This window comes from Myotis myotis, unplaced genomic scaffold, assembly GCF_014108235.1.
Source record: "Myotis myotis isolate mMyoMyo1 unplaced genomic scaffold, mMyoMyo1.p scaffold_m19_p_35, whole genome shotgun sequence".
In the NCBI taxonomy this organism is placed as follows: domain Eukaryota; kingdom Metazoa; phylum Chordata; class Mammalia; order Chiroptera; family Vespertilionidae; genus Myotis; species Myotis myotis.
The window spans coordinates 1,677,328-1,689,801 of NW_023416341.1; the positions used below are offsets into that span (position 1 = coordinate 1,677,328).

Consider the following 12,474-nt stretch of genomic DNA (forward strand, 5'->3'; position numbering starts at 1 on the left):
ACACTGGGGACTGAGTCCGCAACCCAGGCATGTGCCCTGACCAGGAATCAAACCGTGACCACCTGGTTCATAGATCGATGCTCAACCACTGAGCCATACCGGCCGGGCTAGACATTTTTTTACATGTAGGTTTCATGGATTTTTCTGAAAAGACAACCATGTTATCTGCAAATAGATATAGTTTACTTCTTCCTTTCCAATCTGTATGCCTTTTATTTACTTTTCATGTCTTATTGCATAAGCAAGAGCCTCCAGCAGCACATGGAGTATGAGTGATGCTCCCAATCTTAGATGGAAAGCATTTATCTTCACCACTGAGTACGATGTTAGCTGTCGGTGTTTAGGTAGATTCTCTTTATCAAATTTTAAAAGTTCCCCTTTATTAAATTTTTTTAAAAATAATATTTTTTGTTTTTTAATTGATTTCAGAGAGGAATAGAGAAAGAGCGCAAGAGAGAAACATCAATGATGAGAGAGAATCATTGATAAGTTGCCTCCTGTACACCCCCTGCCCTGCCCCGCCCGCCCGCCCCCCCCCTCCCCCCTCCCCGCTGAGGATCGAGCCTGCAACCCAGCTATTAGTCCTGACTGGGAATAGAGCTGGTGACCTCTTGGTTCATAGGTCAGCTCTCAACCACTGAGCCACATCAGCCAGGTGAAAGTTCCCCTCTATTTAGAAAACTCAAGAGGAAAGTAAAATTTTCTTTCTTCTTTCCTGCTGTTCCAAGATTGCTTCTTTAAAAAGATTTTTTTTTTTTTTCTGTTTAGAGAACGTCTTTTTGCCCTTCTTTTAGGGTACACCTGCTGGCAACACTTATTTTTTTTTTTTTTAGTTTTCCTTCACCTGAGAATGTCTTGATTTCCCCTTCCCTTTCCCGGAGGATATTTTTGCTAGAAACACAATGCTGAATTGACGAATTGACCGTTGTTTTCACTCAGCACTTGAAACATGTGGTGCCACCTCCTTCTAGCCTCCATTGCTTCTGATGCAAAACCCACCCTCGTTTAGGTTAGCCTTCTCTGTGGTTAAGGTGCTGCTTCTCTCCTGCTGCTTTCAATATTTTGTTTTCTTTGACTTTAGTCTTTAAGTTTGACTACGATGTATAGGTCTCTTTGGGTTTATCCTGTTTGGAGATTCCCTCCACTTCTTAACTCTGTACCTTTATGTCCTTTAAAATTTGGGGGAGTGTCCAGCCTTTATTCCTTTGAGTGTTTTTATCCTCCTCTCTTCTTCCAGAACTCCAATGCTAGATCTTTTGTGATAGTCCCAGGGGTCCTTGAGGTGCTTTCACTGACCCAGGTGGGAAGATGGTTTTATTACTGCTGGGCAGGGTGGGAGCTCTGGCCCCTAAGGCCTCTGCGGACCCCACCCAGCCTCACTGCTCTCTCCAGTGGCCTCTCTGCTGGCACCATGGGGAGGGGGCGGCCTCGTCACCACTGGGCAGTGGTGAAAATCCTGACTCCATCACTCCTCTGATACCACCCAAGCAGGGAGGGGGAGTGGCGCCCACCCAGGGCGCAGCGTGAAAACCTCGGGGCCAGACACCTGCTGGTGTTTGCAGCTTGCACTTCTGAGCTGGTGCAGTCGGGTAGGTGGGTGGGTGGCCTGGTTTTTTGAGCCAAGAGCAGAGCGGACACTGTGGGGAGGAGAGGGGCGGTGAGGAGGGGTGGCTGTCAGCCACTCTATCCTCTGGGAGCTGAGGGCAGGGCCGGGGGCGCTGGGGGCGCAGACTCAGAGACGCAGGGATGCCATGAAGCCCATCCCAGGCCCTGCTCAGCGGAAAGACTGATCACTCATTGGCCAGCCCTCGTTCGCCTGCAGGCCATACGGGCGCAGGGTTGCTGTGCAGAGCACCGGTGTCCAGGCCACCCGGAGGCCCTAGGCTGATGGGATCAGGAGCTGATGATCGCAGGCCTGGAGCCGGGCTAGTCCATCTGCAGCCAGCAGGGCGCTTGGGGGCAGCCACATCTTTCCTAACCCACCCTGGTCTTGGAGAAAAGGAGGCCCGGGTCGCCGGCCTCAGGGGAGATGAGAAAGAGCCAGAGCTCCCTGCTGACCATACAGCCACTGAGTGGTGACACAGCAAACACCTCTCCAATGGCTCTCTGGGGCCAAAGATCTTCTAAGGTCACAGCAGCAAACACCTCCCATCACCACCCCCTCCAAGGGATCAATATGCTGAAATGCCAGCTAAGCCCAGCAGAGAGAACAGGGCGGCGTGGGCCCCCAGAGAGTACAGGGCTAGTGTCCTGCTTCCCCAAGCTCCTGGAGACTGGGCAGTGGGGGAGGGGAGGGAAGAGGTAGCCGCGAAGCCACTGCACTCCACGCAGATGGGGCTCCAGAAACAAACAGAGAGGCACCACCCTCCCGGGACCTGGCCCAACGTGCTACTCTAATGCTGTGCGACCTGGGCCAAAGCGCTTCACCTCTCTGTGCTTCTAGCTCATGTATGCCACAATGTCCCACCCTCAGTCTGCAGAATGAGTGCTCAGGGTTTCGCTGTGTGTGCAGTGGTGAGAGGGGTCCTTTTCCATTCATCTCCATTTTGATCAAGTGCAAAACAGAAGCACAAAGTGACTAGTTTTCTGCTCTCCCACCATCACCAGGAAAACTGACATGTGGCTATTCCAATTCCCACAGGGTCGGGTGGATGACTAAGTGAGGAAAGTGTAAGTGTCAGGCAACAGGGATTGGTGGAGACTGGGGCGAACTGGAGGGCAGATGCAAGTTAGGCACGGACGTAGCTTCTAATGGTCAAGGGAAGCCAGAGGCCTGAATTTTTATGTAAAATGTTTACCTTTTTAGATGTTAAACACAAACGTGGACATTTAAATAACACTGTGGCAGGCCAAGCCAATCCCTGGCAGACAGGGTTCAGCCCTGGGCTGTCTGTAGTTTGCAGCCTCTGAGGCCATTGTGTGACTTGGGCCTTTGCCTTTTCTGAGGCTGTGCCCTGGTCCAGCCGGTGGGCCTGGTACCTCCTCTGTGGGCGTCAATGGCAGGACTATCAGCTCAGGTTTGGAAAGCGTCTCCCGCTGGGCCTGGCCCAGGGTCGGTGGCACCAAGCTTAGTTTTATCCTGCTCCCAGGGGTTGGGGAGGGGGCTTGCCTTGGCATGGTCACAGGGAGACCTGGAGAGAGCTGAGACTCAGAGCTGCCAGGAGCAGGCAGGCAGGAGGCTGGAGGGCCCGGGATCAGGGCGGGGATGGGGCTCCCAAAGCTCAGGCAGGGCCAAAGGAGGCGGTGGGGGAGTGAGGGGAGACAGCAGCCAGGGCTGGGTCCTAAGCAAACACTGAAGTTCTGGGGGCTAAGGCGAGCAGCAAGTCCGGTGGGGGTGAGGGGTGGAGCCTGGGGAGCCAGGGAAGGGGGCTGCTTGCCATGGGATGCCATGCTTCTGGAGATTTGGGCCACATACCTCTCAACAAGCAAAGCCCAATGTCACTCCACATGTGTAATCGCTGCCCCTAGTCGAGCACACACTGCACACAAGTACTGGAGGAGCTTGGCCCCACAGTCCTCACAGCCGCCCCCCGGAACCTGCGCCACCGTGACCCCTCCTCCAGAGAGGAGCAGCTGAGGCTTGTCTTAATGCCACATTCCCCGGCGTGACTTCCCGTAGTCCTGGCGGTAGCTTGTCTCCAACGAAGGCCCCGTGAGCCACCGCTCCTGGGCTGGGGTTTTGTGCAGCCCCTTCTCCTTGACTCTGGCCCCATCACTTGCTTGTGAGCAAGAGAATACACACAAGGGACCCTGGGACTTCCGGGGCAAGGCTATAAAATGAACTTGTAGCTTCCGCTAGGCTCTCTGGGAACACTTGCTCCCCGCAGGGGCCCAGACACCGTGCTGGGGCAGCCGCTCCACTGGCAGCCCCAGGGGAGCCCCCGGCGCCCGCCGCGCCACCTGCCAGCGCTGCCAGGGGCCATCTGGTTGCCATCCGTCTGAGGCGTCACGGAGGGCCCCGCGCCAGGCCCCCAGCTGAGCGCAGCCAACCACGGAGCCGTGAGAGATCATCATGAATTTCTACTGTGTGACGGGTTTGCATCCATCCAGAGTGGCAGCACGGCTCACAGGCTCCGTGTGGCGCACTCAGGCCGTCCGTGTCACAGCTGAGGACACTGAGGCACGGGAGGGGGCGTGGCTTGCCAGGGTCCACAGCAGGCGAAGGTCAGAGGCAGGATCTGCGCTAGAGGCCACCCTCCGCCAGCCGCCCCCCTGCTCCCCTCGCCCAGCACAGCGCAGCGGCGTGAGTGAGGCCTCACTAATGGGTTCGGTCAGACTCCTACCCGCACCTGCACCTCCCTGAGCAGCGGCCTCCCGGCGGAATGCTCTGCCCTTCCCGCGGGGCCCGTGACGGCGGCCGGGCCTGTCTTGCTTTGGAGCTGGTCTCCTCGCGGCCGCCTGGGGCTCTGGGGCCAGAATTGTGACAAATGGCCTCACACATATTAAACTAGAGAGATGACACCGCAAGGCCCTGCCAGGCCCCAGATGCGAGGCATGAAAAATGGGGCTGGTCCATCTTGTGGGCCTCGGTGACAAGGAGAAATGGGTCAGCCCTAATAGGGGCTACACATTGGGCCCCCATCTTAAATAAGTCAAATGGGAATTCGCTGCCCCTTGGGGGCGGGGCAGCCCTTGGGGAGCAGCGGAGCCGGGCAGGAGACTCGGCTTTGCGGGAGAAGGTGCCCACGGCCGACTCCCGCAGCTCAGGTCTCGGCACCGAGTGCCAGGGTGGAGAGCCAGGGCTTCGGGAAAGAGAGGCCGGTGGGAGGAGGCGGTTCAGAGTCCTGGGCCGGTGACCTAACCTTTCTGAGCCTCTGCTTCCACATTTGCAACACGGGGTTACTGTCCGTGTTACATTGCAGATCGGTAACGGTAACATCAGAAGAGCATGTGCACGCGTCAAACAGTGCGGGAGGCGCACAGGAGCCGTGTCTGTCCCCATCATCTCCCCGGCCGCACACGGGCTGAAAGCAGGGGTCTGGAGCCCCCGCCTGGGCCCGCCCCAGCGCCGCCACCCACAGGCGGGTCCCCTGGACGCCGCCCTGCAGCTCCCCTGCCTCCGTCACTCCACTCCCAGCACGGCTGTGATGACACACCGGTGCTCCCTGCACGGAGTCAGCACCCACAACTGTTCTCTCCCCTCCTGTCTCCCTCCCAAGCGCGGGGTGACTGCCTCCCGAGGTGGAGGTCTAAGGAGGAGCTGCTGGTGGGAAAGGAGGGATGGGTAAAGGGAGTCAGAACTTTAGCTGGTTCCGCTGTCACGGGTCTCCTTAAAGGGGATCAGGGGTGGTGTTGACGGGCCAGGGTCCCTTTAAGGGGCAGAGCCATGCAGGGGGAGGGGATGTCGCGGGCGTCCCCAGGGTCTGCACTGGGTCTGTCTCAGGCATCGCTCTCCTGACAGCCGACCACCTTTCCCTGAGGTGCCCTCTCACCGCCCCGGCTGCCGTGCCCCCTCCCGGCTCACTGTCCATCCCTCCTCTGCCAGCTTTCCTGAGCAAACCCTCCCTGGGCCTCCTGCCAGGAGCTGTGTGAGTGAGCCCTGCTCTGTGTTCCCACCGTGGTGTGTGATCACCTCCCCACGCCCTCCTCCCCCCAGGAGAGTCCACATCATTGCACAGAGCACAGGTCACTCATCTCAGTGCCCCTGCAGTGCTGTCCTGGTACTGCTGTACCCCCATCCCGCCCCCATACACACACACACACACACACACACACACACACACCCGCCAGGAGAGTGGCCGGCCCATAAGTGCTCAGTGAGTGCGTGTTGAATGACCGAGTGGGTAAATGGCTCAGCCACCAGAGGCAGACGGAACCCCTGTGCACTGGGCAACTACTGTCAAGGTCTCTCCAGCACACACTTGCCGGGGTCTAACCCCAGCAGGTCCAGGGGTCCCCAAAGGTGTGGACGGAGTCGGCAAAGATGGAATGACACGGAGACAGCGTTCAGTTGATCAGCAGCCTAGCCAGCATCTCTAGCCAGGATCTCCAGCCAAGTTCTGGTCTGGGTCTCCAGAGAGGTTCTGCTTAGGATCTCCTGCCAGGGTCTGTGTCCATGTTCTCTTCCTAGGTTCTCCAGCCAGGTTCAGTCCAGGTTCTCCAGCCAGGTTCAGTCACCAGGTTCTAGTCAGGTTCTCTTGCCCATTTCTGTAGTCAGGTTCAGTCCAGGATCTTTTGCCATGTTCTCTCCAGCGAAGTTCTTCTGTCTCTAGTTCTGTGTGTTCTGTCTTCTTACATCTGTATTTATACCAGTTGATTCCAATCCTATCAATCTCTATTTCAAAGGTTAGGGCGTTTCTTATCTCCATTCCAGGGAGTAAAGATTATGTAGCTTAAGCATGATTGTTCGTAGTTAAAGTGATTAATTACCCACCTGGCACTTAGTTAAGAGGTTTTATTCCCTCCCTAACTTCAGGGGAAAATCCCTACCTGGGGAAACAACCTTTCTCAGAGACCTTGGTTAAAACACATAGTGCCAAGAAGGTGAGCAAACATATTAAGAACAGTATGCCATATATGCCAGGTACCTTGAAATAGCAAGCATGGACCGGCTCCCGGCACACACTCCTTCTGATAACAGCCCCCCCACCCCCAGGTTTCCTCTGGGGGACCCCCCCCCCCCGCCTCTCTGTCCAAGGGTTTGGGTGGGGCCAATAGCATGTGACTCAGGCCAGGCCAATGAGAGCAGCCCTGTCTCCTCAGGGTCTAAATCACTGGTTGAAGGATGGTCACATGACTTAAGCCAAGCCCGCGAAAGGCAGAACCGGGGTCTGGGCTGGAAAGGGTGTGAGGACGGCCTCTCTCTGCTGGTCCTGCTGCATTTGTAGGATGAAGGCTTGGAACGGAGCGTGGTGACCCTTTGTGCCATCACTTGGGGAAAAGCTGCTTGTGAACGAAACCAACACAAAGGGAATGGAGGCAGAGAAGAGGGGGAGGATGACAGTCCCTAAGGAATCAGCTGATCACCTGGAGCCAGCCGTGCCTGAAGCCAGCATTTCGGTAGCTCACCCAGCACCCAGGCCACCCACTCGCCATTCGAGAGTCTAACTCATTCGCAGCCCAGAGACGGGCTCATGAGCTCATGACACTCCCTGTCGTGGTGGTGGCTCAAGAGAGAAAGTGGCCTGAGTTGGGCTCATGGGAGGGAGGCTGGGGACTGTAGTGACTTTGGGGAAAGGGAAGCCCCCCATTCCCCATCCCGGTATGTGAAGGAGGAGCTTTCTCACCACTGCCCCCCGCCAGGGAAGCCTGGCCAGGAGTGGAGTCGGCATGTGGGGGGCTGCTGGGGTCCTGCCCCAGCAGGTCCAGGGGTCCCCAAAGGTGTGGACGGAGTCAGCGAAGAAGGAATGACACGGAGACAGCGTTCCGCCGATCAGCAGCCTAGCCAGGATCTCCAGCCAGGATCTCTAGCCAAGTTCTGGTCTGGATCTCCAGAGAGGTTCTGCTTAGGATCTCCAGCCAGGTTCTGAGTCCATGTTCTCTTGCAAGGTTCTCCAGGTTCTCCAGCCAGGTTCTGTAGCCATGTTCCCTCGCTAGGTTCTCCAGCCAGGTTCTGTCCAGGTTCTCCGGCCAGGTTCAGTCACCAGGTTCTAGTCAGGTTCTCTTGCCAAGTTCTGTAGTCAGGTTCAGTCCAGGATTTTTTGCCATGTTCTCTCGCTAGGTTCTGTCTCTAGGTTCTGAGGCCAGTTTCTGTCCAGGATCTTTTGCCATGTTCTCTCCAGCGAAGTTCTTCTGTCTCTAGAGAACGTTCTGTGTAGGTTCTGTGCCTCCTGGTTCTGTCTTCTCAGTTCTGTGTTCTAAGTTCTGTATTCTAAGTTCTGTGTCTTACTGTCTTGTTACATCTGTATTTATGCCAGTTGATTCAATCCTATCAATCTCTATTACAAAGGTTAGGGCGTTTCTTATCTCCATTCCAGGGAGTAAAGATTATGTAGCTTAAGCATGATTGTTCGTAGTTAAAGTGATGAATTACCCGCCTGGCACTTAGTTAAGAGGTTTTATTCCCTCCCTAACTTCAGGGGAAATACCCTACCTGGGGAAACAACCTTTCTCAGAGAGGTGACCTTGGTTAAAACACATAGTGCCAAGAAGGTGAGCAAACATATTAAGAACAGTATGCCATATATGCCAGGTCCCTTGAAACAGCAAGCATGGACCGGCTCCCGGCAAATTCCCCCTTTTTTATTTTTTAAAAGCGGGCATTAAAAAGAAAACCCCGAAATGCTCTCTTGTATCCATTTTAAGAGTAGGATTGGCGCTTTCCGCTATTACCTGAGTCCTGATCTATCACCCCAGGGAGAGCTTGCCAATCCTGCACTTTCCCAGGGTGGAAAGGCTGCAGTGGGGTTAAGGATAAGGCTCCTTGGGCCTACCTTCTCCCATGCCATTACATTTACCTTTCCTTCCTCAGAAAAGCATGGACATACTTCTTGTATAAAACGTTCTGTCTGACTGGGAGTAACCTTAATTCCTCTGCTAGCAAGGATATGTGTTAAAAGATCAATACAGAGTCTTTTTTCTTTAGACTCAGTATGGCACATCTTCTTAATCTAAAGATCAATACAGAGTCTTCTTTCTTTGGACTCAGTATGGCACATCTTCTCAATCTAAGTTCTGTACTATCCACCTTCTTACCCTACTTATCCTCTATAGGGGGTCTGCAGTACCCTGGTGGAGTCCTATCCGTCCCGAGTGTGGGGGTTCTCAATGGGGGGGGCTTACCTAGGGGAATCCTGTTCCAGGGCTTCCCAAACGTGTGGACGGAGTCGGCGGAGACTATCCACCCTCTCCTATGGTGGAGTCCTATCCATCCCGAGAGTCCTATCCGTCCCGAGTGTGGGGGTTCTCAATGGGGGGGGGGGCTTACCTAGGGGAATCCTGTTCCAGGGCTTCCCAAAGGTGTGGACGGAGTCGGCGGAGACTATCCACCCTCTTCCTACGGTGGAGTCCTATCCATCCCGAGACTGGGGCTTACCTAGGGGTCCCTGTTCGGGCGCCATTTGCCGGGGTCCAACCCCAGCGGGTCCAGGGGTCCCCAAAGGTGTGGACGGAGTCAGCGAAGAAGGAATGACACGGAGACAGCGTTCCGCCGATCAGCAGCCTAGCCAGGATCTCCAGCCAGGATCTCTAGCCAAGTTCTGGTCTGGATCTCCAGAGAGGTTCTGCTTAGGATCTCCAGCCAGGTTCTGAGTCCATGTTCTCTTGCAAGGTTCTCCAGGTTCTCCAGCCAGGTTCTGTAGCCATGTTCCCTCGCTAGGTTCTCCAGCCAGGTTCTATCCAGGTTCTCCAGCCAGGTTCAGTCACCAGGTTCTAGTCAGGTTCTCTTGCCAAGTTCTGTAGTCAGGTTCAGTCCAGGATTTTTTGCCATGTTCTCTCGCTAGGTTCTGTCTCTAGGTTCTGAGGCCAGTTTCTGTCCAGGATCTTTTGCCATGTTCTCTCCAGCGAAGTTCTTCTGTCTCTAGAGAACGTTCTGTGTAGATTCTGTGCCTCCTGGTTCTGTCTTCTCAGTTCTGTGTTCTAAGTTCTGTATTCTAAGTTCTGTGTCTTACTGTCTTATTACATCTGTATTTATACCAGTTGATTCAATCCTATCAATCTCTATTACAAAGGTTAGGGCGTTTCTTATCTCCATTCCAGGGAGTAAAGATTATGTAGCTTAAGCATGATTGTTCGTAGTTAAAGTGATGAATTACCCGCCTGGCACTAGTTAAGAGGTTTTATTCCCTCCCTAACTTCAGGGGAAAATCCCTACCTGGGGAAACAACCTTTCTCAGAGAGGTGACCTTGGTTAAAACACATAGTGCCAAGAAGGTGAGCAAACATATTAAGAACAGTATGCCATATATGCCAGGTCCCTTGAAACAGCAAGCATGGACCGGCTCCCGGCAGGGGGCAATGCTCAGTGGCCACAGAGGGGACACTCAGCCCCGTGACATCAGCGACGCTGGTCAAACGGGTCCTGAAGTCCACGCACAACTACACTCCCCATGTTCGGGAAACCGTGCTTCCCCATTGCTCAGACGAGTGTGGGTGGGGTTTCCCTTGTGACAAGCCATGCCCTGTCTGGTCCCCAAGGACTAATACAAACCCCTGTTTACTCAGCTAGGGAGGCTATCACTCACAAGCAAAGGGATCCTGGCTGGTTCTGCCTTTCGCACACCGTGCTCTGCGGTCCGGAGCCCCTCACTGGGGTCCTCGCACCATTGGGACCACCCAGCACCCCCCATGGCTCGCCCACCTCAGGTCTTGCCAGCTTCCACCTCCACCTCCACAGCCTCTAAGACAGGGGCTGGCCCTAACTGGTGCGGCTCAGTGGATAGAGCGTCGGCCTACAGACTCAAGGGTCCTGGGTTCGATTCCAGTCAAGGGCATGTACCTTGGTTGCGGGCACAACCCTAGTAGGGAGTGTGCAGGAGGCAGCTGCTCAATGTTTCTCTCTCATCGGTGTTTCTAACTCTCTATCTCTCTCCCTTCCTCTCTGTAAAAATCAATAAAATATATTTTTTAAAAAAAGGCAGGGGCTGGCGAACTTCCTCTGTAAAGGGCCAGACAGTAAATATTTCAGGCTTTGTGGGCCGTTCCACCTCTGTCCCTGCAGAGGGAAGGCAGCCGTAGACTACATATAAATGAAGCGCGTGGCTGTGTCCCAATAAAACTTTATTTATGGACACTATACATTTGAATTTCACATAATTTTCACATTTCACAAAATATTCTTCTTCTTTTGACTTATTTCCAAGAATTTAGAAGTGTAAAAACCATTCTTAGCTTGCGGCTGATTAAAATGATAGTGGGCCTGATCCGGTCCACGCGGCAGACTTTGTCTACCCTTTGGACTCCGGGCTCACCCCCCTTCCCTCTGCCCACCCCCCCCGCCCAAAACCTGGGCTGAGCTGCTGAAGTCCCAGCATGCCTCGGGCCTCTTGTGTCTGAAGGTCAAAGCCACTTACCAGAAGGACCACCCGTAGTCCCAGGAATGGGGCCTCCAGTCCTCAGGGCCGAGGCTCACGGTGACCTGGAACACCTGCGTGTACATCATGTGGGCGACCATTCCCAGGAGGCCTGTGGGGGAGCAGAGAGGGAGTCAGCAAGCAAGGCGGGGCTGTGTGCACCCCAGGGGTGTCGGTGCGTGGTTTTCTGCGGCTCACGGTCAAGTCTGTGAGCCCGCGGGCTGGGAGAGCTTCGGTTCGAGGGTCTGAGCGAGAGCCCCTCCCGCACATCTCCCCACGCAGACCTGGGCAGAGCACCTCCCTCCTCTGAGCCTCAGCGCTTTCTGCTCAGGGATGAGACTGTGACAGCCGAGCAGAGGGGGGTAAACCGAGGAGCCTCCGTGCCTGGTGCCCACTGGACACGCTCATAAACCCGGGCCGCGCCCCCGTGTGGATGCGGTGACGGGAGCCCTCGCGGTGCCACGGTGCACAGCCGACTGGCAAGGACCCCACTTGCAGAGGAAGCAACACGGTAGAGGAGGGAAGGGGTCGCTGGCAAGAGGAAGAAGGGAGCCAGGGATGCGTATGCGCTTACTGTGGCCAAGCCCCTGTCCGACCCTCACCTCCGTTTTTGCTTCTTTTGATCTTCATAACAACACTTGGAAGTGCCTGGCCCTGATCATGGAACTTCCTCCAGGGGCTCCGGCACCTGTGTCTCCGTCCAGCCGCCTGGCCCAGGCCTGATGGGCACAGAGGACTCAGAGGCGACACAGAGGCGGTGCCTGTGCTCTGGACGGGTGTCAGCCTCGCGTGGACACTTCCCCTGCTCTCTGACCCCAGGTGAGGGCTGCCCTCCAGGGCTGCTGGGGGCACTGAGGCAGGACATCCAGGGGGAGGTGACACACAGGTGCCGAGTCCCGTCAGGAGCCCCAGAGGCTCGGCACCCCCCAGGCTCTCTGTGCCAGGCCTGAGGACACCGAGACCCCATCCTAAGCTGCCTCCCCCACCCCCACCCCCCGCCTCAGCCTTGGCTCTGTGGGAAAGGAGGACCAGGGGGCCAGCCTGCTGATAGCTTTGTTTATTTCCTTGACACCGTTTTTTGGTGAACTTGCATGGGATGCCTTGATAATGAGGTGCCATATTTAATGTGTCCCATCAACGGATGGCATTGAAGTTGCCTCCAGGATTTTGCTCTATAAGCAATGCTGCCATGAGCTCCTCCTTGCGGGCCAGTGCTGGAGATGATGAAACGCTGACAATCTCGCCCATCGCACGGTGAAGCACGCAGCCCGACATTGCTCTACGTCTCACATTTCCCTCATTGCTAGTGAGCCTGGGCATCGTCACATGTTTGTTAACATTTCTGTTCTTCTTCTATGGATTTGCCTGTCTGTATCCTTTGTCAGCTTTCTTTTTAAAAATTCTTTTCATGATCACGTGGTAGGAATTGTTTGTAGGTCTTGGGCACAAATCCCGTCTGTTGCGTGGACTACACATAGCTTCCTGCTTGTCTTTTCCCACGTACAGAGGCCTCCTTTGGTAAAAA

The 12,474-nt window shown here is 55.2% G+C and overlaps 1 protein-coding gene across 4 annotated transcripts in view; it reads right to left on the reverse strand.

Moving 5' to 3' along the window:
* The window catches only part of GSG1L (GSG1 like), a 191,451-nt gene that overhangs the window by 32,647 nt on the left and 146,330 nt on the right, over positions 1-12,474 (reverse strand). For all 4 annotated transcript variants that reach the window (XM_036303184.1, XM_036303185.1, XM_036303186.1 and 1 more), the window contains one exon: positions 10,950-11,061. In XM_036303184.1, the coding sequence (XP_036159077.1) occupies positions 10,950-11,061 (112 nt within the window). The remainder of the gene's footprint in view (positions 1-10,949; positions 11,062-12,474) is intronic.